Source organism: Lates calcarifer, linkage group LG14, assembly GCF_001640805.2.
Source record: "Lates calcarifer isolate ASB-BC8 linkage group LG14, TLL_Latcal_v3, whole genome shotgun sequence".
Classification (NCBI taxonomy): domain Eukaryota; kingdom Metazoa; phylum Chordata; class Actinopteri; family Centropomidae; genus Lates; species Lates calcarifer.
In genome coordinates this window covers 10064028-10089774 of record NC_066846.1, presented here as the reverse complement: position 1 = coordinate 10089774, position 25747 = coordinate 10064028, and the positions used below count along the sequence as shown (strand labels likewise).

General features: G+C 40.3%; 1 protein-coding gene across 5 annotated transcripts in view; it reads right to left on the bottom strand.

Moving 5' to 3' along the window:
• Positions 1–653: 653 nt before the first annotated feature.
• Positions 654–25747, bottom strand: part of LOC108890910 (RNA-binding protein with multiple splicing) — a 36871-nt gene continuing 11777 nt past the window's right edge. The window contains exons 2-9 of one of the 5 annotated variants that reach the window (XM_051075413.1): positions 23137–23214; positions 22315–22353; positions 19605–19667; positions 16315–16465; positions 14360–14487; positions 11525–11588; positions 3655–3777; positions 654–3037 (exon numbers count right to left, since the gene is read on the bottom strand). In XM_051075413.1, coding sequence (XP_050931370.1) covers positions 11526–11588; positions 14360–14487; positions 16315–16465; positions 19605–19667; positions 22315–22353; positions 23137–23214 — 522 coding nt within the window. In that variant the 3' untranslated portion in view covers positions 654–3037; positions 3655–3777; position 11525. Of the gene's footprint in view, positions 3038–3654; positions 3778–11518; positions 11589–14359; positions 14488–16314; positions 16466–19604; positions 19668–22314; positions 22354–23136; positions 23215–25747 lie in introns of all 5 variants that reach the window. The other 4 variants (XM_051075412.1, XM_018687981.2, XM_051075415.1 and 1 more) reach the window with 4 other exon arrangements.

Below are 25747 nucleotides of genomic sequence, written 5' to 3'. Positions count from 1 at the left end.
CTTTAGCTGGCTTTAGCTCACAAGAGCTTAACCTTATGGATAATTATTATCTGTAAAAAGTTTTTTTAAAGTTAGCTGCAGCTACTGTGTAAGAAACTAGCTGAAAGACTAGCACTCGGCGTGTTTAGCCACTGAGGTTAAGCTAGCTAGCCACACAGGATACCTTATTTCACAACTGAGGTGCACAAAGACCCACTCCTACCCTAACTGGGTAGCACTCACTGCCTTTGTTGGTTGAGTTGGTTAGGTTCAGGCATCATGATTGGTTAGGGTTAGGGTAAGAATATAAGGGTAAGTCTATCATAGACAGGGGGCAGGTTGGAGTTTGGGTAAAATAATGCACATAGGCATCTGAGTTTGTCCACCAATGCCTCTCACTTTTTACTAACTAATTGGAGGTTAAAGGTGAAAGTTTAAAGCTCTGTATTTTGTTTCACTGTCCCCGTTTTGAGTTTTTAATTAGCAGCATTATTTGTTGATGTAATCATTTATGCTTTTGACTCATCTGACAATCTTTTACTGTCTTGTCAGTTTTGGTTCTCCATACTTCAGATGTGCTTGGCGTGAAAGAATATATAACTTTATGCTTGATTTCTAAAGCTCAACCACAACCACATTCAGAATGAATAAAAACATAATAATGACAACAAGGATGACGTCAATCTTTAATGGCAGATGGCCTGAAATGTCTTCATTTAACATTTTCATAAAAACTTCTCATTTTGATCACCTTTTTTTTGGTTTCAAACAAACAGACCTCTGCAATTCACTGAAATACAGTTTCTCCTTACAGCGGCTAAAATACATAAATATCAACAGTACTGTATGCATTAAGAAAAAGAAAAGAAGAGCACACACATGCCGTGAACATGCACAGAACACACAGGTACGCACACGATATACTGAAACAAGAAAGGAGTATTTTTTTCATTGACAAAAGGAGGGATCATCATATTCATTTCCAGGAACTTCTGTACCGCACACTGCTGACAAAACACAAAAAGATCCATTCGTTCAAAGAGCATGTTTTTCTCTGGATTTCACAGTGAATTATGTAGATAAAACAGTATTCATATATCACATACAGTATGTTCCAACCAGTCAGATACAAACACAAAAAGAAGCTCTAGAAAAATTACCAAATGAATATACAATTAAACTTACAATAATACTTACAATGAATTATATGATGGGCATCTTCTATGAACTTTAAAAACATAATACCCATAAAAAAACACACACTTACACACACACACCTTATAAATACTTGTTCTAATAAATTTGGTGCCACACTTGGCTTAAAAAATGTCTGTAAAAGCAAAAACTGCTTCAGAAAATCAGTCGATATGATGTGCATATTATTATTATTCATTACAAACACTGACTATATGATTCAACCAGTCCAATATGATTGTACACACCTGGGCTTAACATCACAGGGAAGATTGTTGTTTTCTTTGTTTCTGTTTTTGATTGTCACATCACTGTGAAATGTGACTTAGCCTTATCAGGAAAAAAGTACAAGAATCACGGTTTGTTTTTGTACAAATGTGACATGAGTGAGAATTTTGGCGTCAAAATGTCACAGAAATATTATCGCTCAATGATATGTCATACAGCAAAGACATTATTGCAGGCCCAGAATACACAAGATTACAAAAGATTTGTTTGTTTTTTTCTTCTTTCCCCCACTCCAATCATTACTATGTAAATTCAAAAATTTACAAAAGCAGGTTGAATCACATTGGCTCCCTAAAAATAGACAAAAGAGACAAATTGCTTAAAGTGAATATCCTTTCAGATGCAGAGTGGCTCTTTGGAGTGACACCAAAAGAGACATGCAGCAAAAATAATGTCATACTTCATAAGAAATCAGATTGAGGACTACAAAGCAGTCAAAAATGGAATAACTCCACTAGCCTAGATAGCTCTCCAGTGTAAAAAAAAATGCCTTTGGTCTTTTGTTTCTCTATACTGTGCTGCTGTCCTCCTGCTACACAATGAAGGGGCAAATTCCTAATTATAGCAGGGCTCAGTTTGCCATGTATTGCAGTCCCTGGGGGTCACTCTACCTTCGCCACTGATGGCTTATTCCTGTCAATGCCTCTTTTTAACACGTCTGATTACCTCAAACTGCAAAAATTACGAGCTCGGATCAGGAGTGGTTTTTGTCACTTGGTGTTGACGTTGACTACTCGGGTTGAAACCACAGCACATCAGACAAAAAAGGACTACTGCGTCTGCTTCATCGGGTAAAGACGCCACACAAAGACACACATGAGCAAACCGAAATCCACACAGTATGTAGAAAAGACAAGAGCAAAACCGACAGGACTGCTTTGGTATAGCAGGGTGGCTTAACCATTTTATAATGGCACAAAACAGGAGGGGCAAAAAATAAAAGCTCCTCACACACTTTAGCACAACATAAACCAATCAAACAGAACCATTTCAAACAGTCTTGATTACAAAAATACCTTTTTGTATTTCTTTAAAATATCTAAAAATGTACAGCATTGTTTTTTTTCATTTTTTTTGCAAAGTCATGCTTCAACATGTATTTAATAATCATAATAACATTAATATGAATGATATACAGAATAGTAATAATTATAGTAATATAATAACATTATCCAGCAGTGCTTTAGCCACATTTAGCCTCCGTACATCTGGCCTTGCATAAAATGTGTTTGCACTCCTCTGGTTGGGCTGTCTTTACACTTGCATATACAGAATGCAAAGCAAGAGACCTGCTAACATTGGACAGGCGATGCAGTCGACTGGTAAAGGAAGGGTGTGTGTGTGTGTGTGTGTGTGTGTGTGTATGTGTATGTGTGTGTATGTGTATGTGCGCACCTTTGTCATGCATGCCCGGTACCTTTTCATGGAGGTGTCAGAGGAGGTGTGTAGCCAAAGCACTGCCGGTAAATTTGGAGTATGTAACAGTATAAAAAAAGGGAGTTGGTGGGGTGGGGGGCTCGATGTGTGATGGAGGCTGGGGTCTAGTATGTCCTGAGGCCCATGAGGCTGCTGCTGCCTGAGAGAGAAAGAGGGATACAAAGAAAAGGGGTAAGGTTGTCATGGTCACCGCGCACGAACCTAGTACACTAATGAAAACACTGGGGATCATGTGGAACTGTTGCAACACACAAACACGTTCACACAACCATAAAAAACCCCACAGGCACACACACACAAAGGTAGGTTATGTAGTGTAGACACACAAACAATAACACACGCACAAAACGTTTCTTGTTTTCTCCTCAATTTCTCGCACTTGCCTCTGTGATGCCAAGACCACACACACTTTTATCCCACAAATATCTAATACTGCCATTCTGGGTTTGTTTTCAAAACATCTCCTGTTGAGGGAAAGCTGAAACGTACACAGATGAAAGCTGACACGCTGTCAATATGGCTTGGTGTGGTTATGTTTGTTCCAGCAGATGTCGTTGGCAGTGAGACACTGCAAAATAAATAAATAAATAAATAAACGGGGCTTTCACAGCTTTTTCTGCAAATCTACACTTTCAAAATCAGACCAAGCAAGGAGGGAGAGGCACGCTGCTTTTGGTGTGTTGGAGGTGAGATTTACACCTCTTGTCCTCACCTAGCTGGGTTCAAACGTTGGGATCGCCAAGCCAAAAAACTCACCGACGGTACGCTGCTCTGAGAGCTGGAGTCAGGTCAGTCCTCCTGGTTTTTACTAATTGGACACGAGAGGCAATCAGCAACGCCCGTCACAGCCGGCCACGGCCACCATCACACATCAGGAACCTGAGGACAGAAAGGAGACAAGAGTCACGTCCTGTAGCTGCAACAGCATCCTGACTGCTGCTTTTCAAAAGATGCTGATTCAGATTTATGGTAAATCTGAGGCCATAGTAAGTGGTTGTCTGTTTCTTTATCCAGCTACTGCATATTCATGATGGAGAATTTGGGTGTCCTCTGATAGAGTAGCGACCTATCCAGGGTGTACCCGGCCTCTCGCCCAATGTCACCCCCCACCAAAACCCTCAAAGGATGAGCAGATGGATTTAGAGTGTTACTTTAAACATATCTGGAGTTATTCTTAAGGGATGAAGACAGGAAATAGCTTTTGCCAGATACTTCAAACTCAGTCTCTAGAAAAGCACTCAGACCACTACACTACTTCATCACGGTTATGACACATTCATCTGTGATGAACGTGATGTTAGCCAGTGTTCAAAATCAATGCAGATATCCTGACATTTACTCCTCTACTATATTTCAAGCTCCAAAAAATGCTGGATCCTCCACTTCCCAAAATGCAACCTGATAGTATCTGCTGACAAGCTGCACCTTTCCAACCTCACACCATCAGTTCATACAGCAGACTTTAAGCCCACGCTGAGATTACTTAAGTGATGTCTCTAAAGTAATTTACTCAGACTCAACAAAGCTGCTCCAGAGACATTATACAACTGGTTCCTCAGGATGTATAGTACTCCGTAAGCTGATTATGATGTGTAAAATTAGAGGAGTGTTGTTTTTAAAAGGGCAATTTTGTTTAATTTCAAACCTCAAAGTCCAGCTGTGACAAACAGGATGTCAGAGTCTTAAATACTTATGTTGAACTTCAGCCTAACAACTATATCTCCCATGATCCCCGCCTCACGCACACACACACACACTCCCACCACCAGCAGGCCGAAGAGAAAGGTCAACCCGCTGACCTCCCTCACCCACCCCCAGATGTATCACCAAAAATAGACATCTCTTGGGGGACCGTGGTAACTCGGGTTCAGGGGAGGGAGAGAAACTCTTTGGAACAATAAACAATTAGTAAACCAAACATAACCTTAAAGGAAAGAAAGAGACAGACAGACAGAGAAGGGGGAGACAAGTTGGGAACCCGTTCAGAGAGCAGTGTGTGGTTTTTTGTTTTTTTGTTTTTTTCGTGAAGGGGCACGGCTGGCCTAGCTAATGCCCTGTTGCGCGTTCAATCAAGGATGAGGGAATCGATGCGTTGTACAGCCGCTTGGCTAAGCTGATGCGACACATACTTCCAGACCACGCTATTTGTTCTGGCTGAGACACCAAGGTTAAAGATTGGGTTGATCATTGAACATGTCTGTGCAGATTAGGGAGAGGTTTAGTGATTTGCGGGCTTAATGTGTTACATCCAATAACTCGGCCCTGGCGCATGATGTGAGATAGGTAAACAAGTAGTGTTTGAGAATGTGGGAGGTGACTTGGTTTCTCATGAACGTGTGCACTGTTTTTGTTTCTACTTCAGCTAGGCTCCATGTTCCAAATGTTCCTGCCTGTGTTATCAGTGATCATTGATCTCATGCTGCAAATGAAGAAGAGAAAAGAAGAACAAAAGAACATTTGACAGTGCACTGCTCTTCACCATTCATTGTTAACTGATTTACTACAAATCACTTATTACCTTTTTTTTGGAAATTTGAATATACTTTCCATGGGTATTGCTAGTTTTTTCATTCATTTCGGTTTGATTAGCAGACTCCTGAGCTGTGCAATCCGTTGCTGTGAACACTGAATCTACATTCCTTTCTGTCAAAATAAGAGCCCAACCAAGATTATCTGTAGTATTACTATTATAAATGGCTGATTTTAGCTCATCACCAGAAATACCAAATATTTTGCAGCAATTATAAGTCATCTGATAAGTAACAAAAACAAATGTTGTGCAGAAAAGTCACCATGAAGTAGTTAGTCCACCAGAGATCTCTGACAAGTTTACACAAGTCCCACCAAGTACATATAGCCACAGTTCTTTTATAAATCCTTTGTAACTAGTGGCCTTATGGTTAATGAGTCATTTACTAATGTCTTACAGATCAGTTATAAACTATTAATAAGGCCAAATTTTGTAATTCCAGATTGTGAACATTCAGATAATCAAGTGAGAAATTGGGAGACTAATCAATAATGAAAAGCAGCTTACTGTGATTCTTATAGTTTAAATGTAACATATTAACATATACAGCATTTGAATGCATTCTTTTTTTATTTATTTAAAAAAAGGATTTTATTAATATTTTCATTTTTTGACTGAAATATTGACATCACATTTAAAAATCCATAGGCATCAGTTGAGACATGGTCAAAATTACATTACTGATGCAAGGTAATGTAGTGCAGGTAGCTACACAAATCAAATCAATCTGCACTTAACCTGCATTACCATGCAATGATAAAGTAAAGCTGACAAAAAAAGACTTGATGTTCATGGTGATGGATTACACAGCTTGAGTGTTTAGAGACATGAGGACAGAATGTAAAACAATAACTGCAGGAAGAAATCATCCACTAATGTAAAACTGTAGCCTGCCCTAAAAAACAGTTAGTGTACATATAAAGTACAGTTGATTTGTTGTTAAGAGGGTAAAACTCAGTATGGTCCTTTAAGAGCTCTACCTGTGCAACATGGCCATGAAAAAGAGCCCCATCTGAAGCCCCTTTAATCTGGAGAAAAGCCTTTAGGCCCTGGCTGTGTTTCTCACATACCAGCAATAGCTGCTGGTGCTGGGTGGTGATGAATGCAGCTGCTGACATGTATCCAGCTCCTGAGACCCCGCACATGGATGAGGCCACAGTGTAGCAGTACTGTATGCCTCTGAGTGTGTATATGTGTGTGTGTTATGTATCAGTGGGGGGTGAGGGAATAAAGTCCCACTTCCTTATTAGAAGGGGCCCCAGCTGGCCCTCAGCTCTCCAGTGGGAGTTAGTCCAACATTGCACAGGAACCATTGGTTTTGTCGGGCTATTGGCCAAAAAGGTCCTCGGGGCAGGCAGCCAGACTACATATACACACACGCACAAACACATATTGGACTCTCTCAGGCTCACACACAAGCATGCATGATAGGGGCACGCACACTACACTCCCCCACCATGTCTTGTCAGATGGAAAATCCGGATTACCTTTCCCTCCAGTTCACTAGGCATTAATGTCCACTATTAGGTTGTCTTTGGACCCAGCTCTGTGCCAGAGCATGAATGTCAAATATAATTCAGTTTCACAAACATTCAGATGAATGACTAGCTTAAGCCCCCGGTGGTATTACAATAACAAAACCGTACAATACAGTATGTTTGAAAAAGTCGACCCTGGTCAGTAGTGGCACTGCTGTAAATGAAGCTTTCAAAATGGTACTTCCTTTGACAGGCAGGATGCCAGGTGATTAGGACAACTCATTACCAGGCATGACTAAAGACTCTTGAACACTACCTCACTGTCAGCTGTTGACACACACACACATTCAAGTCTCCCACGGTTACACTTCCTAAGGCAAACCACATACTCTGACCGTGAGTGGTCCCCGTCCCTCAGATGCCAAGACAACCGCTGACCGACCACAAGCCTCTCAGGACTGTGGAGCTGTTTGCTTCTTTGAATTCCTATTGTGAGGGTTTACTGTCATCGGCCGCCTTCAGCATGAGTAACACTTCACAAACACTGACTTTCTGTCAATGCACGTGACCCATCATTGGCAGACAAGATTGTACAATAGTGGTGCAACACAGACAGCCTTTCTGTGTAATCTCAGTTCAAGTTTATTCTTGTAGTCTTGCTGCTAAAATTGTTTCTAAATGTTTCACAAGCGCTTTGCTTCATGGGTTGCACTGTACAAATAAGTAACATCCTTGTCGCAGCTCACATCAAGACATGTTTTTAATTTGGCCGTATCAATTTAAGAGACAAGAAGAGGCAAATAACACAAGGTCAGTACAAATGAAATGTTTGTTTGCAAAGCCGCGCAATGTCAGGGACAAACAAAAGAAGCAAAGTTAACTCAACACTGATGGTTTTCTGTAGGGAATGACCAGTGTGTCTTTTAAATTATGATTACAAGAGAGATACAGCGAATCATGAATGCCATCAGATTTTACTACGTCAGCATGATTTCTGAGGAGATATGCTTCATTGTGTGATTAAGCACAGTCTTTTAGGTCATGCTCTTGTGCTAAGTAATTTACATGGCTTTCTTTCTTAAAGGGACAGTCCACCCAAATTACCAAGAAAATAAAGCCCCAAATTTTCTTTTTATATTTTATGCCAGATGTAGTGTATAGCATTTCCTCACTATCAACTATGCTCCAAAGTGTTTATTAAGAGATACTACTACATGGATTTGTAAACACTTATTTTAAAGGTGCTATATGTTTTTGCTACTGCTACACAGCCAATGTTAGCATTCATAGTTGTTTATGTACCAAGACCTTCAGCCATCGTTGTGTTTACAAGAGGTTAGAATATGTCCTCTGGGCGGTGCTACCTCTCCATCCTCTCATGTTGGACTGATGTAGGACTGGATGCTACAGTGGGACACTATTGCAAACTGATATTATGAGATAGGACTGGCCGGGGCTAGTTGGTTAGGTAGAAGCAAAGCAAGAGTCAGCATTTGTTTGATGCTGAACTTGCAAAGTTTCTTTTAGACTGGTACGTAAACAGCTGTTCATGCTAATGTTGTCTATGTAGCAATAGCAAAAACTTGCACATAGTGAAATATTTGTTGTGTTCATAGCTGTTCTATTTTTTAATGTTCTATTTTTTAATGATGGCACTGCTCAATTTTCCAAGGATACAACAAAGAGTTTGTTTTAAAAGTCAGAAAGCAGCAAAAAACAAAAACAAAACATGGTTGCTACTGAATGTTATCTTAAAAACACTAATTACATTTAAGAGTTAAAAGGGACATTCAGACATTCAGACTATGCAGAAGAAAACTATTACTTGTTAATTGTAAACGTCTTATGAAATATGTATGTCTTGTATATACTCTGCCTCTAAGTATATTCCATGTGACTTTTATTGCTAGTTAATAAATATTCAAAAATAAAGCGATAGCGATAGAGACAGATTCAGCTTTCTGTCTCCCTCCCAACACAATGGAGTTCAAGGACATTTTTTTGTGACATTTAAAACAGCAACACTTTTTTCCAGAAACCATTTTAAGAGACTTCATGAAAAATTCCGCTGAAGAAAAGTGTTCACAGTGAGGTCTGTGGTTTTCCAGAGTAACAGGGTGACAGCTTCTGGAAAGACATGAAACCGCTGACTTATTTAAGTGTAATTTTTCAATGCTGTGCGCACCATTAACAAAATTCCTTTCACCTCCATTGCACTGAGGCAGCAGCAGAAATCCCAGCGAAAACTATAAGCATGAAACAAAAGAAAAAAGCACAAGTGAAAAAAAATCTTTTTGTAATTTGAATGAACTGAACCTTTTTGTCTGTGTGTATGCTGTTGTGCGCTTGCCTAAGAGAGGCCTTATGTTTGGTCGTGTACTTGGCTGCACACTACATAATCCTGAGTATGTGTTGTGTGCTGTATATGTCTGTATCTGCTGCAGTTGCCTGTAATTATTACAGTATTCTGACTGGATGTCTCAACTTCACTTCACCCTCCACTGCGAGCCGGATGCGGGGATGTTGTTCTTTCATTGAGGGGCTAATATCCACTGGGGCACCCTGACCGAACAAATAACTTCCTACTGGTTTGATAGAGGAGTAATTATTTCCTCCAAGCCCCTCCCTTCTCCACTCCCTTCCTCCTTTGCCCCCCCCCCCCCAAACAGAGATGAAATCCCCCAAAACAGCAAATTACTCCAACAGTTTTTTTCTCATGCAGTTATGTTAAATGTCTGGAAATAGCCAAGTACACTATGATGCAGGGTTAGAAGGAGACAGTAGCGGACTAGCACCAATCAACAGCCTGATGAATGTTAGCCTCCATGTTTCCACCACACGCCCACCCACCCACTCCCCACTGACTCCCTAAGGGGTCGGGAGAACATGTTTCTTCCTGTCCCGAGACGTTGAAGGGAGGGTGCTGGTGACAGTGTGACTGGCGCCGAGTGCAGACACACACACAAACACACACGCATGCACAGAGTCAGTCAACACAGATTCAGACTAGCAGGGGATTTGTTGTGCTTTGTGGCTTTTGTTTTTCTGCGAGCAGAACAGCGTTCAGTTTGTCTGAACCAGAGAGCGAAACACATGTGCTGCGCAGTGGTTACGGTGGACTCGTGTACTTATCAAAGCACTTATTAGAAACCAACTGCTCTGTGTGCTGTCTGCAGCTTCACTAAAAGTAATTCATCTGTAATTTATTTGAAATAAAGCCCCATGCTAATCATTTTTTAATAAAGATTCATAAAAATGGCCCTTCCGGCAGTACCCAGGTACCTCAGCAGTTCATGGTGAATATTCCACATTTACGACCTTTTGGAGCATCACATCCTCCGTCCTTCTGTCCCATCTTCTTTATAATACTCCACTGTGTACTTTATCATAATGCAGAAATGCCAAAAACAGTTTTTAAATTAAAAAATGTATTTCATCCTGCCAGGGTTTGACAAAATGACAAACATGCCCCAATATCTGCTGTATGGTGCCGAGACTGTTATAGGACAATATTCGCTGTTTATTACGGCAATGTTAGAGCATTTGCACAATAATAAACTTTCCCTCACATACAAGAGCAATAAATACCAGGCGTCCTTCTAGTACGCAGATCTGTGGAACCAATGGATTCATCTGATCCTGCACAAATAACTCCTTAGTGTGTTTGTTCTTAAATCTTGATTTACTTCCCTTAATGTAATTTCAGTGCAATTACATTATGGAAAATTATAATCAATTACAATTGGTGGTGGAACAAGCACTTAGAGAACTGAGATCCTTAACTTAAAAGTAGCTTTTTATGTCAGCTACTGTACTATATGTATAATGTGAAAGGGGTTGAGTGGGGTTGAAAGTGCTTGCACTGACGAACCCGCAGAATTACCACAAGACACAGCAGCTCCCCTCAGCTCTACTTAGCATTTTAGAGTCTCAGTACTTGAGTAAATGTACTGATTGACTTTCACCACTGGTTATAATACCATTACCTAGCAAAGCAGCTGATATTAACATTTTAGTCATATTTGCTGAGCTCCATTCCCGTCTGTTTTATTAAAACATCGGCATCGGAGCTCGTTGTACATTCTGTTTGACTCGCTGCCTTTGATGCCTGAGATCAAGCATCACTTCAATGGGAGAAGTCGAGCCTCTGTACCCTGTGACCCGAGCGGGGGAAAATAATGGAGTTCCCCTTTAAATCGCACCTTTCATCTCTCATGATGATGGGCGAGGAGTGGCTGCAGTTTCATTGACCCACTGGGTTTAACACTCCCACATTTACTTCTAACAGGCTAATTTGTTTTGTGTTAGTGAATAATATGCACTCACTAGCAGGAACGTGACTAATTAGCTGGTTAGCTTGGCAGTTATCTTGATGGAGGTTTGCCATGTGGGGTTTGAGGGTGAAGAGAGGGTGCTCACTTGACGCCATGTGCAAGGAGTAACACCCTGTGATATTCCCGGACATATGTTTAGCAATATCTCTGTGCCTGTTTAAACAAAGTGTCATAACATTTACTGAAGTATTTTCACGGTACAGCGCAATGTACACTTCTTTGTCATGGCAGGGCAGGGGGCTGAGTGTGTGTGCATCTGTGTGTGAGTTGTTACTCACACATACTTCAGCAGAACTGCCTGGACTTCCATCCCTGAGGAGTTCCATCTGCAGGTGGGAGCCAGCGAATCTAAGCAAACATAATCCACACATACATTAACACACATGCACATGCACATGCATACTACAAACAATTTATATGCATACAAACTTTAACATGATATTTAAGTTATTGACAAGTTTTGCTGGACTTGAAGTTAGGATCTCTCTGCAAATGCTGTAATCTTAAGGAATGAAGACATTTACTGCAAATAAATGGTTTCACATTTCTAGAAATATGCTTTTTCACTTTGTTGTTGAGTTTTAAAAGAATGTCATATCTGTACAGTAAATAAGAGTCTACAGCAAACAGCGAGTTAGCTTAGCTTTAAGACTGGACAGGAGGAGAGAAACAGAAGAAAGCAGCTAGCTTGGTACAATGGTATCAAAATCCATCTACCAGCGTCTCTAAAACTAAATAATTAATACATTATATCTCATTTGTTTGATTTGTTCAATTGTTCACTGAAGTGTACAGTCAATATGTTGGGTTTTACAGATGCAGCAGAGTCACTGCAGAGATGACTCCTTTTTCCAGTCTTTACGCTAAGCTAAGCTAAGCTAACTGGCCTCTAACTGTAGCTTCTTATCTCAGGGACAGATACAAGAGTGGTACTGGCAAGAATGGGAATAAGCCAAAATGTCAAACTATTCCTCTAACTTCTACTTTTAATTTCACAATTAGCTTTACAGTTGACACTGAGTTGTTGCAAGAATTACAGCCAGACAATTCACACCTTGTTTACAATATTACATATCTTCACTGCTTTAGCACGAAAGGTCATCTCTTACTATCACGTCTTATAAATTTCCACACTGCACAGTCATCTATTTGTATTCATATGAAATTCACGTCACACAACAGAAAGATTTATTGTTTTTCTGAGATCTATTACTTTGCAAACAGCAGTCTCTAACATTTACTAGCAATCTACCGACATATACTGTACTCTCATTAGAAAAGATGACAGCAGCTGATTAACCAGTAAGCCAGAGAACTGAGCTCATGTTAACATAAATTAGATTTGATAATTTAGTCTTGTGCGTGTGCTGTGAGACCTGTTTATATACACATTTCTATGTCTCACATCAGCATCTGCTCTGGGTCAAGAGAGGCTGTGAGATGCTAACATTAACCACAACCCCCTGCTGAAATCACAAGGCCTGATTTTCTCTCTGTGCGTGTGTCAGTGTGTGCTCACATATCCATTGCATATGGAAAAATGCCAGCTAGGCAGATTTGACTCGTGCTCATTTCAAATTCTGACATCATCTGAGTTTCAGCTTTAGTGTCTTTGCTAGGGGCCTTTATACAGAAATAACCTTAGAATCTGCATTATATATGGAAATATACTCTGTATGCTCTCTAGCAGAGATAGAAGACATAAGATAACTCAGATACTTTAACATTTTGAGCTTAAAATACTGCTGTTCAATGCAAGTGTGAAAATCAATCAGTAAACCAAAATTTTAGAAACAGAATATCTAACACTGGGATCTTATTAGGGTCAGCCACTACCAAACAGGCTTCATGAGAAGAATTTCGAGAGATCAATAAAGAATTCTTATGTGAACTCACAGTGGAGCTGTGCAGATTAGAAGACCTCGATAAACTGGATCATGGTTGGTGGAAAAAGAGGGCTTTAAGTACGCAATGATCAAATGATGATGCAAACCTTTTAAGGGGCTGAAGCTTTCAGTGTTGTGTGTGTGTGTGTACGGGTAATTGGGATAAATAAAGTGACATGATATGAGCTGTTATTGATTCATGAAAACTGTAGGCTGTGGTATGTGAATTTTTCATTTTAAAATTTTCTTACTCTTGGAAATCTGTGAGTCTTCTGAGTGTCTTTATCAACTAGGTGCTTTCACCCTGTTGTCAAACTAGCTTCTTAAAACCTAGAAAAGTTTAAATTATTATATTGATTACATATTTGTACTTTTCAGGATTTCAAGACCAAAGCCTGTCAGTTTTAAAAAGAAACTTCAGTTTGAGGAAGTGAGTCAGAAAACTAGTCCTAAAACGAGTGATTGCTTATAATCAGTATAAATTAACTATTCAGCATCTACTGTTTAAACACGTACCATTTGAAATTTATGGCATGGTTATTTCTTTCAGGGAATATATATCTATTTTTCCCATTTAGAGGTCTTAAAAGTCAGCCAAACTCATGGATGCCTTCCTTATGCCTCCACATGCAGTTTAAGGGTTTGGTGAACGGTGAGATTAGTTTAGTTTAGTTCGATTCCTGGAAGTTAATGGGATCAGGTAGCAGTTCCTCCCAAGAGGAGGGTAAAACAGCATTACATGTCTGCAAAAATGGACTACACCCTGGAAATTAAATATTTATAAAGTCACTAATTTCACTATCAATAAAAAAAATTCAAATCAAATTGCTGATTCATTTCCTGCTTTCACGGTGCACAGTCATCACACATGAACATCACCATTAAACATTACAAGAGACATTTAAAAAGGCCTCCATGAGTTTGCCTGAGCAAAAAAAATAATAAAAATCCCCCAAAACTGATTATCTCCTTCACTTCAAAACAATACAAGTTTAACCACTAGATATTTGATTTAAGTATGACTGCGTTTATGCCTTACAGCCACTCAGTTCTTTTATAAATTTGCAAATGACAGTGACTGGGTGGTGGGTGCTTTCAGGTGCATCTGTGGATGGAACAGACAAGTGATTTCAGGACTGACGGCGGCAGCTGTTGGCACAGTGGGCTCAGGAGGAGGTGGGGGTGGCAGGTGGTGGTGGTGGTGAGGGAAGAAGGGGTGGGTTTGCAGGTTACCTGAGCGTGGAGCGAGGAGGGGTAGGTGAAAGCGGGTGGGAGGGCCGGCGACAGCTCCGCCGGGTACAGCGGGTATGACGCCCACACGTCTGGGCTGCTGGGATATAGAGCAGGCACTGTGAGCTCATCTGTGGAAAGAAGAAGAGGAGGAGTGGAGTGAGGAGAGTGGCCAGTGGATGGGTGGGTGGCTAGAGAGACAGGGTGGAGGTGGTGGCAGTGGTGGTCATAGAGGTGCGCTACAGGTGAGTATCTATCTGAAGTAGATTCCTCTCATATAATTTCTTTAAATCAACAGCTAAACCCTCCTCCAAAAAATGACATCCAATCATAGCGTAGCAAGCGTAACCTAGTCTGACACACTCTATTTTGCCATATTTTGAAGCAGTGTTCATGAGAATGTAGTAATAGCAGTTATAGAGATTATTTTAGCATTTAGGAGGATGGTGTGATTTTTTTCGTATTTCCAAAACCAAAAACACAAAAGCAAAAGTGTATGTAATGGATTAGCAGTTTGTTCATCTGCTCAAACATGCAATTATTTGCATGTCCGTTTACTAGCTAGCTGGTAACCGAACGTTATTACAGAGGCCAAGGAAAACAGCAATGACTACTCACCCTATGTTTATAGGGTTACATTCAAAAAGCCCAATTCACAATTAGCACATCCACTGTGTAATCTAGTTTTTTGTTTTTGTTTTGTTTTTTTTTTTAAGCTCTGTACTGCTAGCTAGTTAGCCACAGCTGCAGCAGTTGTCTTTTCAGCAAAATTTGCGGTTGTTGGCCAGAAGGGAGAAGCTTCTGTCTCAGATGAAGAACCTATTGTTTTAAAAATTTGTATGAATTTTAATGGTGAAGTTGCACCTTCATCATTGTACACTGCACATGTAATATATGAGAAGGGATGGCTTCAAAGGCATAACAACCGCAGTTAAGAGAGCGGTTAATTATACTCTCATAATATCACTATAGCTGACCTATTTCTGGAGAAAATGAGAGGAAACCATCTCAGATATGATGATTTACTCACTGAGTCGAGTGTAAAGTGACTGTGAAAAAGAGCATAGTGCATGAGTGAGGAGACAGTGACAGTGCAGAGTGGTACAGAGTGTGTGAACACTTAAAAATGCAGAAAAAGCAGCAGCTCATTGGAGAAAACCAGACTGCTGTAGAATTTAAGGAGTATTTTCCCCTCTGCTCCCTGTGTATCCTGGTAACTGTTTATCAAAGCATGATCACAAAAATGGCTGATTTAAACATCTCTTATCAGGAAATGACAGCAATTTCTCTCCTGGTGATTACGTCATGGTTTCATTAATCGTTTCCTTCCATTTTCCACTGGGGCCTCAAGTACACACCCTTTCTCTGGCAAAAAAAGATCCAAGATAAGAGCAGTTTGGTCATTCAGGAAGAATGTACAACCACAGCTGGCCTATGTTCAACTATCAATGGCTGATTCTTGCGGAATCCTTAATCCCTTGGAAAAATATTTAACTAAATGGAAAAAAAGGGTAAAGAGCTACATTAGCAGATTCCATACACACCTGGGACTCTAAGGCTTTGGGTCCAAATTATTAGAGCAACGGCTAACAGTGAACACGCACCGTTTATGAATCATTAATCAAACAGGGCATAAGAACATTTTTTTCTGACAGATTACTATGAGAAATATTATTAACATGAATGCACACAATGCCAATGTTTCGTGAAGGAGCAAACACAACACCATTAAAAGAAAAAATCTACTTTTCAGTGATTAGCAGCCAAGTCAATCTCCATTTTTCATGTACGCAGCTGAAGCACAAACATTCCTCTATTAAAGACAAAAAAAATTCCTAAAAGGAAACAGCTGTCCAGTCACCTCAAACAAGAGAAACTAATGGTCAAAGGAAGCAGCAACAGCAGCAGCACAGACGAACAAAAAGTAAGACGAGTTCGGGGACAGACGGAGTACTCACATGGGTCTCTGCTGATGAACTGTGGCCCGGGGCTCTGCTGGGAGGGAGGGGGGTTGGGGGTGCCAACCAGCTTGTTCTTGGCCATCTTGGTGTTGGCCTTGGCGAACTCCAGCCGCAGTGTCTGGGGGATTTCTGGATCAAACCTAACTCCCTGAGATCAAATGGAAAGATGTGTCAGCAAAAATATTGTTTCCTATCTGCTCTTAAAATAAAATAGAATAGGTGGACGGATTTATCAAAAAGCTAAAATATTTTTTAAAAATGTATGTATTTTGGCAAAGGCTGAAATGGTAAATACATAGTTTAGTTCAGAGATGCGATCAAACTGTTTAAAGTAAAGGCGTGTGCCATCATTCAACAATCAAAGTCATCCTCACTTTATAATGGTGATGGTTTTAGATCAAAATACCTAAATATAGCATGGATAATTTTACAAAACAATAGGTTTAGGTTAATTGCCACTTTTTATAGCTATTGCCTATTTAAACTTTGTATCTGAGATCGTGATTTTTTAGTTGGTTTAAAATGGCAAATGGCTCTAACTACTGCGATACCTGTGACCTCCACTTCTATTGAGAATAACCTTTGAAGTGCTCCCACTATGAGTCAGCTAACACTGTCTCTGCAGAAAATGAACTTCAGAAACAACTCCTGCCAATTTGTAGCTCTACGCGAGGCTTTGCTATGGACAAAACAGCGACAGTTTGGTAAAATTCTCTTGAATTGTTTTGACCTCACCACACCTCAGCCTAAGCCTTTCTTTGTAAACAGGGGAGGATGTTAGTTGGTACTCTGTAACACTGGGTATTCCAATGCAGAATTTGGCAGGTTTCAATTGTTTTAAGCTGAGTATTGCGGTAACTCAATTACTGCAAACAGTAACAGTGTTTACAGAGTTCTTAGACATCCCTTGTTTTCCTGGAAGGCTGCTAAAAGTCAACACCTTGGGAGGTGTCTTTGTTTAACGAGATAAGGGTTCACCACAAAATGACTCTTAATGATGTTACACATTAGATCAGTAATACTTTGCTTTGGCAACCACACCTGAAACAGGTCAGTGATCTTGTTCACCACTGAAGTAGCGAAGGTATACATAATAGAGAGCAAGTGACAGATTTGCTGTCTTGTGCCTTGAGTTATCATGCACATCTTCCACTTTTGCATTCTCAGCCTTGTTTTGTGTTGTTTAAATACCCAGTGGGACCTGGCTGACATCTGGAATTGTCACTTTGTATACTTTTCATCTTTCGCCATTTCACTGCAGAATTTACTGCCAATATCTTGGCAGTGAGGGGGCATTTTCAGTTGCTTAGACTTTGAAGCTCGCTGTGAACGACTCACTGAGGATTACAGTGTTATTCTGGTTCAGAGCATGTGATGACGACCACAACTGAAAATCACAACCTGATGACACAAACCTGGCTAGCACATGATGTCATTTATACCACAGGCAGGCAAGCCACAAGGACTTCGCTATGCTTCCTGCTGAACCCAGTAACTGTAATTTAATATCACGACATCAAATCCCCCCGTTCGCCTTGACATACAGGAGGCATCACTGCTTAAAGTGAGCCAAAAAATTCTGATGAATTCTTGAGATGCCAGTGCTAAAAGCTCTCTGACATACCATTGCTCATGACAAGCCAAGTAAAGGTTGTTTTTCTCTCAGATCCACATCAAATAACTCCACATGTGCACTAGTCCAAATCATTTTTCTTCTCAATTACTTTCGCCTGAGGAAAAATAAGGAATGTGACATAAACAAAGGTCTTCTTCATCCAAAAAACAAAGCTGCTATTTGTTTGGTTTGCTTGGAAGCAACAAGGCGAGGGAGAATTTCACCAGCGACTATAAACACCCTCTAATTAACCTCATTTGATTGTCTGCAAAAGACCAGCAGAGAGAAGAAAATGTAAAAAAAAAAACCACGAAGGTCAGATCGACAGAGGAGAAACGCAGTCAAGAGTAAAGTTCTCTGCAGCGAAAAAGAGTGAGAAGCTCGTCCCTGCAGGATCGGGCAAAAGCCGAGCTGAAACAAGCGAGGGATGACTCTTCTCATGAAGGGGAGGGAATTAACTAGGATTGCCTTGGCTCAGTGCACTCGCAGCTTCTGCCAGTCGAGGCTGCAGAGGTATAATAAGGTACATGGATATAATGAGGCCTGGCTGCATCTCAGTTTGAACTGTACTGAATCTCTACCTTGAAATGTGTGGGGCGGTTTTTTTTTAGCTTCTTAGCACTTCCTCTGCACCTCTGCATGTACTGTTTTGGTGCTGGTTATAGTTGTTATAATGGTGTTATAGCGAGAATAAAGTGTGTTATATGAGCTCATAGTTTAGAAGAGATATAACAGAACAACTATAACTGGGAACAAATCCCCTCTTTCCTACAGTTTCTCTGTCTTTCCCATATTTCAATATGCAGATAGATGTTTGCAAATTCTGGCTTATCTCCATATGACCCCTGGGATGTAGCTTTCCCCGAAAAACAAGTGCACTGTTCAATTCTCAGCCCCACTGAGCGATTCTATGGAAACAGTCTGGCTATTGTTGGCTCATAATAAGATGATAATTTTTATCCTTTCTTCAACTCTCTGCTCTGTGTTTGATGCACACCAATATCTCGACATCTGAGAGTTGACAGTTTCTGCTCGCGCTGTCACGGTCCCGCTTTAGGAGGATGATAGAACTGATCTTTTTCTGTGACAAAGAGATCAACAAAAACTTAAGAAGAGATGGAAAGGTGTGGTGGTGGTGTATATCTAGACACATTTAAAAAAAAAAAAAACAATGGGAAAATAAAGCTGGTGTGAGAGCTGGTGTTCATTACAGTCTATCTATACTTTGTTTAAAGAGAGCTGAATAAAACCCTGTGAGGATGGGTTCTGTTTTATATTTGAATCTGCCTCATCAAGGCTTTCTACTGAGCTCCATTCTGAAATAAGTGAGATTAAAATTAAACCCTGGATCAATATCTTCTATTTATATGTGGAAGAAGAGCGAATTTTCCTCCTGACCTTGTAGGATCCGTGGCAAAGCTTTAAGAAAAATGCTTTATTTACTCAAACAGGAACATTCAGACACACAGTATTTAGAGCAGCTATGATATGTTTGTTTTCGCTATCTTTTCTGCCGATTTTGGATGTGACTGTAAAGGCAGGAATGTCTGGATTTCCCTGATATCAAATGCATGTGCGCAGAAGGCAGAAAGATCCGACTTCAAGTCATCACCATATATACTAGCACTGAGCTGGGTGCTTGAGAGGAGCACGGAGAGGGCATGACACTTACGTTCAAGGCATTCTTAGCAGCCTCCGCCTCTGATCGACTGTCAAAGCTGACAAACCCCACTGGCTGGGGAGACAAGAAGACAGAACAAAAGAAAGAAACATGGTTTAAGGCAGAAAACTGAGTCTGCATTTCTGTCTGAGTGACATAGACATGTAGTTATTTTTTTATATATTTTTTTCATTTCTTATCATACCCACTCCCTCCCTCTCTGCTTCTCTCTCTCTCTCTTGCCCTGTTTATAAAGCCATGGCGACATAGGGAGAGAGAGGGGGAGAGAAACAGAGGCTGGACGCTTACTTTGTACAAGGAGAGTTCATCATTCAGCTCCCCTATGCCCAAATACGGGCAATGTGAGAGCAAGAAAGTGCGTATGAGCGAGTGTGAGAGAGGCAGAGAGAGGGGGAACAGCTGAAAAAGGGAGAAGAGATAGAGAGAGAAAAATAAGAAAAATTGAGGCGGCATGAGGTGGGGGTGAGAATTTGGAGGTTAAAGGTGAGAATACAAATGAAAGAAATTGAGAGCAAGAGGTTGAAATAGTTTTTTAAGGCCTGTCAGTGGAAAAACCACGCAGTGTATTCTCGTTCACATCTACTTCGACAGTGCTTGTTTTAAATTCCAGTGGCATCACTTTAGAGACGGCGCCCGCAATAGTAAAAGGTGAGCGAGTAAGAGGGAAAAAGCAGAAGAAGACAAGGATGCAGGTTCGCTTGTCAGATTTCTAACCACTGCTGCAGATATGAACAAAGAATACACATTTTTGCAGCATATGTGTGCGCGGATGAGGAGTTGGGGGGTGGTGGGGGGGGATGAGGAGAGAACGAAATCTCTAAACATGTTGCTCCCATGAGATTGCACTGCTGCGTGTGATCTGGAAAAGCAGTCTAGGGTTATGGGAATTTTGAACAAGTAGAGTGAAGGAGAAGGGGGGGAGAAAAGAAGAAACACACACACACACACACAAAAAGAAAGACGGACTAAGTGAAGACGTCAGGAGGAGGAAGCGTAAGGGGAATATAAATAGAAAGGGTCTGAGATCTGGTTCTTGCTATATATGGAGATGGCTGTGTGTTCTGACTGGAAGGGAGAGGGAGATCGATTGATTTACGGCGGCCATTGTCATTGCCATTAGTTGGGAGGAGAGTCGCTAAAACAGAGCCCACAGAACGTTGTACAGCACTTTGCGAGACCTTGCTGAACATAAGCATCACTTGACGTCTGTCACATAGAAGATGGCAGTTACTGTGTGGGACTACGGGGGCGAGGTGACGTGCAAAGAGAGGCCAAAGTGCACAGAGAGTTGCTGAGTGTCTCACTTATTTATTAAACAGGCGAAACAAAAAGAGCAAAACCTGCACAAACTGCATTTTCTAGATTGTGAAATTTGGAATGCTGCAGGTTAAGTGGAGGCCAGTGTTGAACTGTGAAGCCTCAGTCACAGCTACAGCCCCACTGATTGACCAAATTATCGATTATTTGATCAACGTTAAAATTAATCAGCAATAACTTAACACCAGGCTGAAAAGCTGTATTTCACTTTCCTCCCTGGAAGATAATTTCAAACCCCATTTAAAGGTGTACTCTGTTGAACCTGCAACAGCACCCAGCAGTGATGTCACAGGGTGCTGGAGGACACTCGGACATCACTGTAGCAAGATGTAAAGTTACGCTATAAGTGATTTTTTAAAGCAAAAACTCTCTGTTTCTATCTTCTCCAATGTGAAGATTTTTCTCTCTTACACACTGTAAATGGAATATTTTAGGGGATAATTGGCAGATTAATCAGTAGAAAAACTTGTTAGCTGTGGTACCTAGACACAACACAATGAGGTCCAGGATTATCATTATTTTTTAAATTCTTACTGACAAAGCTAAAGTGAACCTCAATCTATTATATACTTTATACTTATATATATATATATATATATATATATATATATATATATATATATATATATATATATATATAAAGTTTCTCATTGCGGATTGAAAGCTTTTGATAGCATGCAACCACAATGAAACAAAAAAGGGAAAATCCCAAACCATTCAATAGGATTTTACTTGTCCTGATGAAATTTCACTACTGGAAAAAAAAGCTTCCCTTTGTTCTTAGTTTTAAAGGTATTATACTCAGCACATTCAATCTTAATCGCCCTAAACCCTTCTAATGAGCATGTCATGTCTTTATGGGAAACAGTGTAATGCAGTAATAAGTACACTGACATGAAGCTAAATTGCTTAACTCTGGATGTGGACACCTGCCAGCTGAGCTCATTTTCAGTCCCGCGCCCCTGGAGGCAAAACTCAACCGTCAGTACTGCTCTTGTCAAAACGCTCGCTTTGACACCTCAAAATTCTTTTCCGTCTCCCTTCCCATCCCCGCACGTCCCACTGGAGTTGACTGTCTGCGACTACAAGCGCACTATCCGATTGCCAAAGGCAAGTTGGTGCAACACTTTTTCCCTTCCCTCCCCCAAATAAACTTTTTTTTCCCCCTATTGCAGGTACTTCCTGACAAAGAGTGCTAATCCATCATAGTCAACAAGCCAATAACACCAAGAGGGAAAAAAAAACAGGACAAAGGACAGGCAAAAAAAATTAAAGGTGTTGATGAGCTAGAGATTGCGTAATGCAAACAGTAACAGGATGATGAGAAACTGACTGATGGCCTCATTCATCAGAAACACAGTGCACAGAGTGTCTTGTGGCATACCTGTTTAGAAGTGAGTTTTATCAAAGAGCCTTCATAGCCCTGAAACAAAGAAGGAACATGTTAGAACTGTGAAAAGTGCCTGTTAACAAAGTCAAAAGCTATAATTAAATATATAGACGAAGACATTTAAGGGATTCTAGTTGGCTAAATGTTGCAAAACATATTCTTTTTTGCCAAAATACTCCATAATAACACTTGCATTTAGTAAAAAGTTCTTTATTTTTGCATTGCAGAGTCACAAGTGATGAAGTTAGGCTATTCCATGGGTCAAGGAGCTCTTATGAAGAACATATGGACTGGATTGTTATGTCTTACCTGATTAATCAAGATTTACTGCTCTCAGCACTCATGATGTAAACCATTTATTCAGAGTACATACCACGAACATTATCTAAGTGAGGGATTAGATGCATTGCAATTGTACCATTATTCACTTTAACTGTGCTGCTGCTGTGCCACTGAAGTCCATTATTCTATTATTTTGACGGTGCAGCTCACATGCATTCACCTGAACTAAACTCTGGGACTCTTTGTGCTGTGACAAAGTGAAGTTTCTGAGGTGAAGCAAATAGCTTTGTTTTTGTATCGCAGGCAGCCAGCCATTTTTCCATGAGACACACACACACACACACACACACACACAAGCTTCCCGTGGATCAAGATGTGATTGAACCTCGGCTTTAGGAACACAGACACTTGAACCTCGCGGGAGAGTTTCCATTGCCGTTTATTTCATCACCATTAATGGAGGTCCCATTGACTGTTGGAAAGAAAGCTGCTAAGAATAGCTGCAGCCCATCCATTTAAAACATACAAACATACCTTAAATGGTCTGAACAGGAGATAGAGCTCCCGCGGCTTAATATCCAGTGGTAGCCCACTGACAAATAGCGTTCGGACCTGAGGAAGACAAGAAAGAGATCATGTATTTTTCATTAACCTCCACCAGTTATAAATAGCTACCTTGCATACCTGACAGTAAAATATGAGGTTATGAGGAAAGGGACACTGAACATGAGTTAAATAGTTGCATGAACTGGCTTTACAGCAAAAGACAGACTTTTCAGATAGTGATAGGGATGTATTTCAGCTCAGCAAACACACTCACACACCCTATCATACCTTTCCACACTGAGTGTATTGTGTTCTCCTGTGTAATCTACGGCCTGCTGTGTTTTATGGCAATCCTCCCTCACAGCTCTAGCCTCTGTTTTACATTTGAACTTTTCAACTTGCAACTTGAGCTGACACTGCTGGGGAATTACAATGTATATATTAGCTGCAAAAGACTAAAGGAAAATGTAATTGTTGCTGTCCGTACTGAGTCAGAGAAGGTGGAAAACCACAGGGGGAGTAACAAGAGAGTAACTCTAAACGTGCTTTCAGGCGAGGAAGTTGTTATGTTATAAAATGTGTTGATAAAGTAAAATGAATTCTGTTTGTCAAAAGAAAATTTTATATATTTTTTAGTGAGAAATTATCAATTTACCACTATTTTTGAAAACACATCTGGTGCCTCCAACCTCAGTGTCAACCCTGAGAGATGAAAAAATGTGAAGATGAAAAAAGGTAGATGACACTGGTGACAAGACAGCTGATAGCGGGTGGGTGGAGGTGAACTCATCTTTCGTACTTTATGTGCTGAGAAAAGGGATAAACATGAAATACTGCATTGGAAACTATGGGGAGAATGTACAAGAGAACACACTACAAATTTATTGTGCACTAAACTTTAAGAGTGCATTTGGGCAACATATTTCTTAAGGTCTGCCACTCAAATGTCAAAAAGAACTGCAGAGGTGCTAATACAGATTTTCTTTGATGTAAAGAGCTGGAAAATAAAACAGATGATTTAAGGCTGAGAGTAAACAGATAATCAAAAAGATGTTGCTAATTATTTCTGAGACATGAAAATTGATAGAACAGTCCACAGCAGCTTAGCTTAGCTTAGCACAAAGACTACCAAAATTCATGTTCCTATTTGTTTTCTAACTTAAAATGGTTTTCATCCCCAAAACGGTTACTAGGGCTTGGTGTACTTTCAGGGCAGACTGGCACTTCTTTAACTGAGTAAATTGGCCGAAGTTGTCAATTTGACCTGTGACCTCTCTTATTTTTGCAGTGTGACTTCTTAAATTACAACGACTGGCAACCCTGCATGCCATGTCTAAAAAGCTTTGTGTGAACAGCAGTACTTCCTTTCAACATATGCAGACGCATTAACACCAACGCCGACATTTAGTAAACACAGATGAGGCAGAACTACAGGACGCAGGTGCTGAGACGTCCTGTCACAGCTCATGAATGCAGATCTGGTTACATTTTGGAGGCAACGAAACAGGAAAATTCTATTTGTTACATGTAATTGTAGATTTGTCTGTCCTTAATAAGGGGTCAGTCCAGGAAAGAGTTGTTAACACAGGTATTTCTAACTATAAACTACATGTGTCTCCAATTAACACAACAGCTTTATTTTTTGCATTTAACCTCTCTGAAGCTTTACAAAACAACACCAAAAAAATTAGAAATCCTCCCTTATAACTGGGATAGACATGAAATAACAGATAGATTAAAGATGTTTAGACAACGTTATTATCTATACAGACACTAATCACACCTCCTACCTGGAATTATCACCTAATTGAAGTCAGCTTGGTATAGGAAAATAATTGCTTTAGTGCACGGGAGACGTCAAAATCAAACAATATACTGTGTGCATCCAACCTACATCCAACAACTCCACCCTACACACCAACATCAATACTGTGATAGTGGAATTTGGATGCGTAATTTAATTATTTATTCAATAATCTGATTCTATTTGTGGCTGAATTTAGAATAAAACCGTAGGTATGCAGTTACACAGAGTAGATCCAAAGCTCCCAGATTCATTAGGTAGTGGATTCACAACTCAGGGGACAAAGGAACTGCTGAACTAACACTACACCTCATTCCCACATGTAACCTGATACGCACCACTGATGCCAAAGGCAGAGCAACACACAAACAAAGGAGCTTAGCAACTGGGGGAGCAATTGCCAGTGAGTGCCAACCTGACCATCCAGCCAAAAAAAAAAAAAATCTCACCTCAGCGACTTTCTCACCTTCACTCTTATCTTATCTGAGCTGAGCTGAACCCTGCAGGGCCGTCACTGGGCTCTGTCTCTGGCAGATCTGTTTAAATTAACTCTACTGAGGGCCTCCTTATATGGAGTTACATGGGAACAAGAGTCAGAACAGGATGGTATCAATCAGACCACGAGCAAGGGCAGTCACTGACAGCTGTTGAGGCTGATAAAACTAATAGTGCGGCGGTAAGAGAGAAAAAAAAGCACTGCAAAAATGCAAGAATTGCTGAAAGTAAAAATCCAAAAATGTATCAGACGACTGACAAGAAAGGCACCAAAGCTTGCATTTTGAAATTTCTATTAAG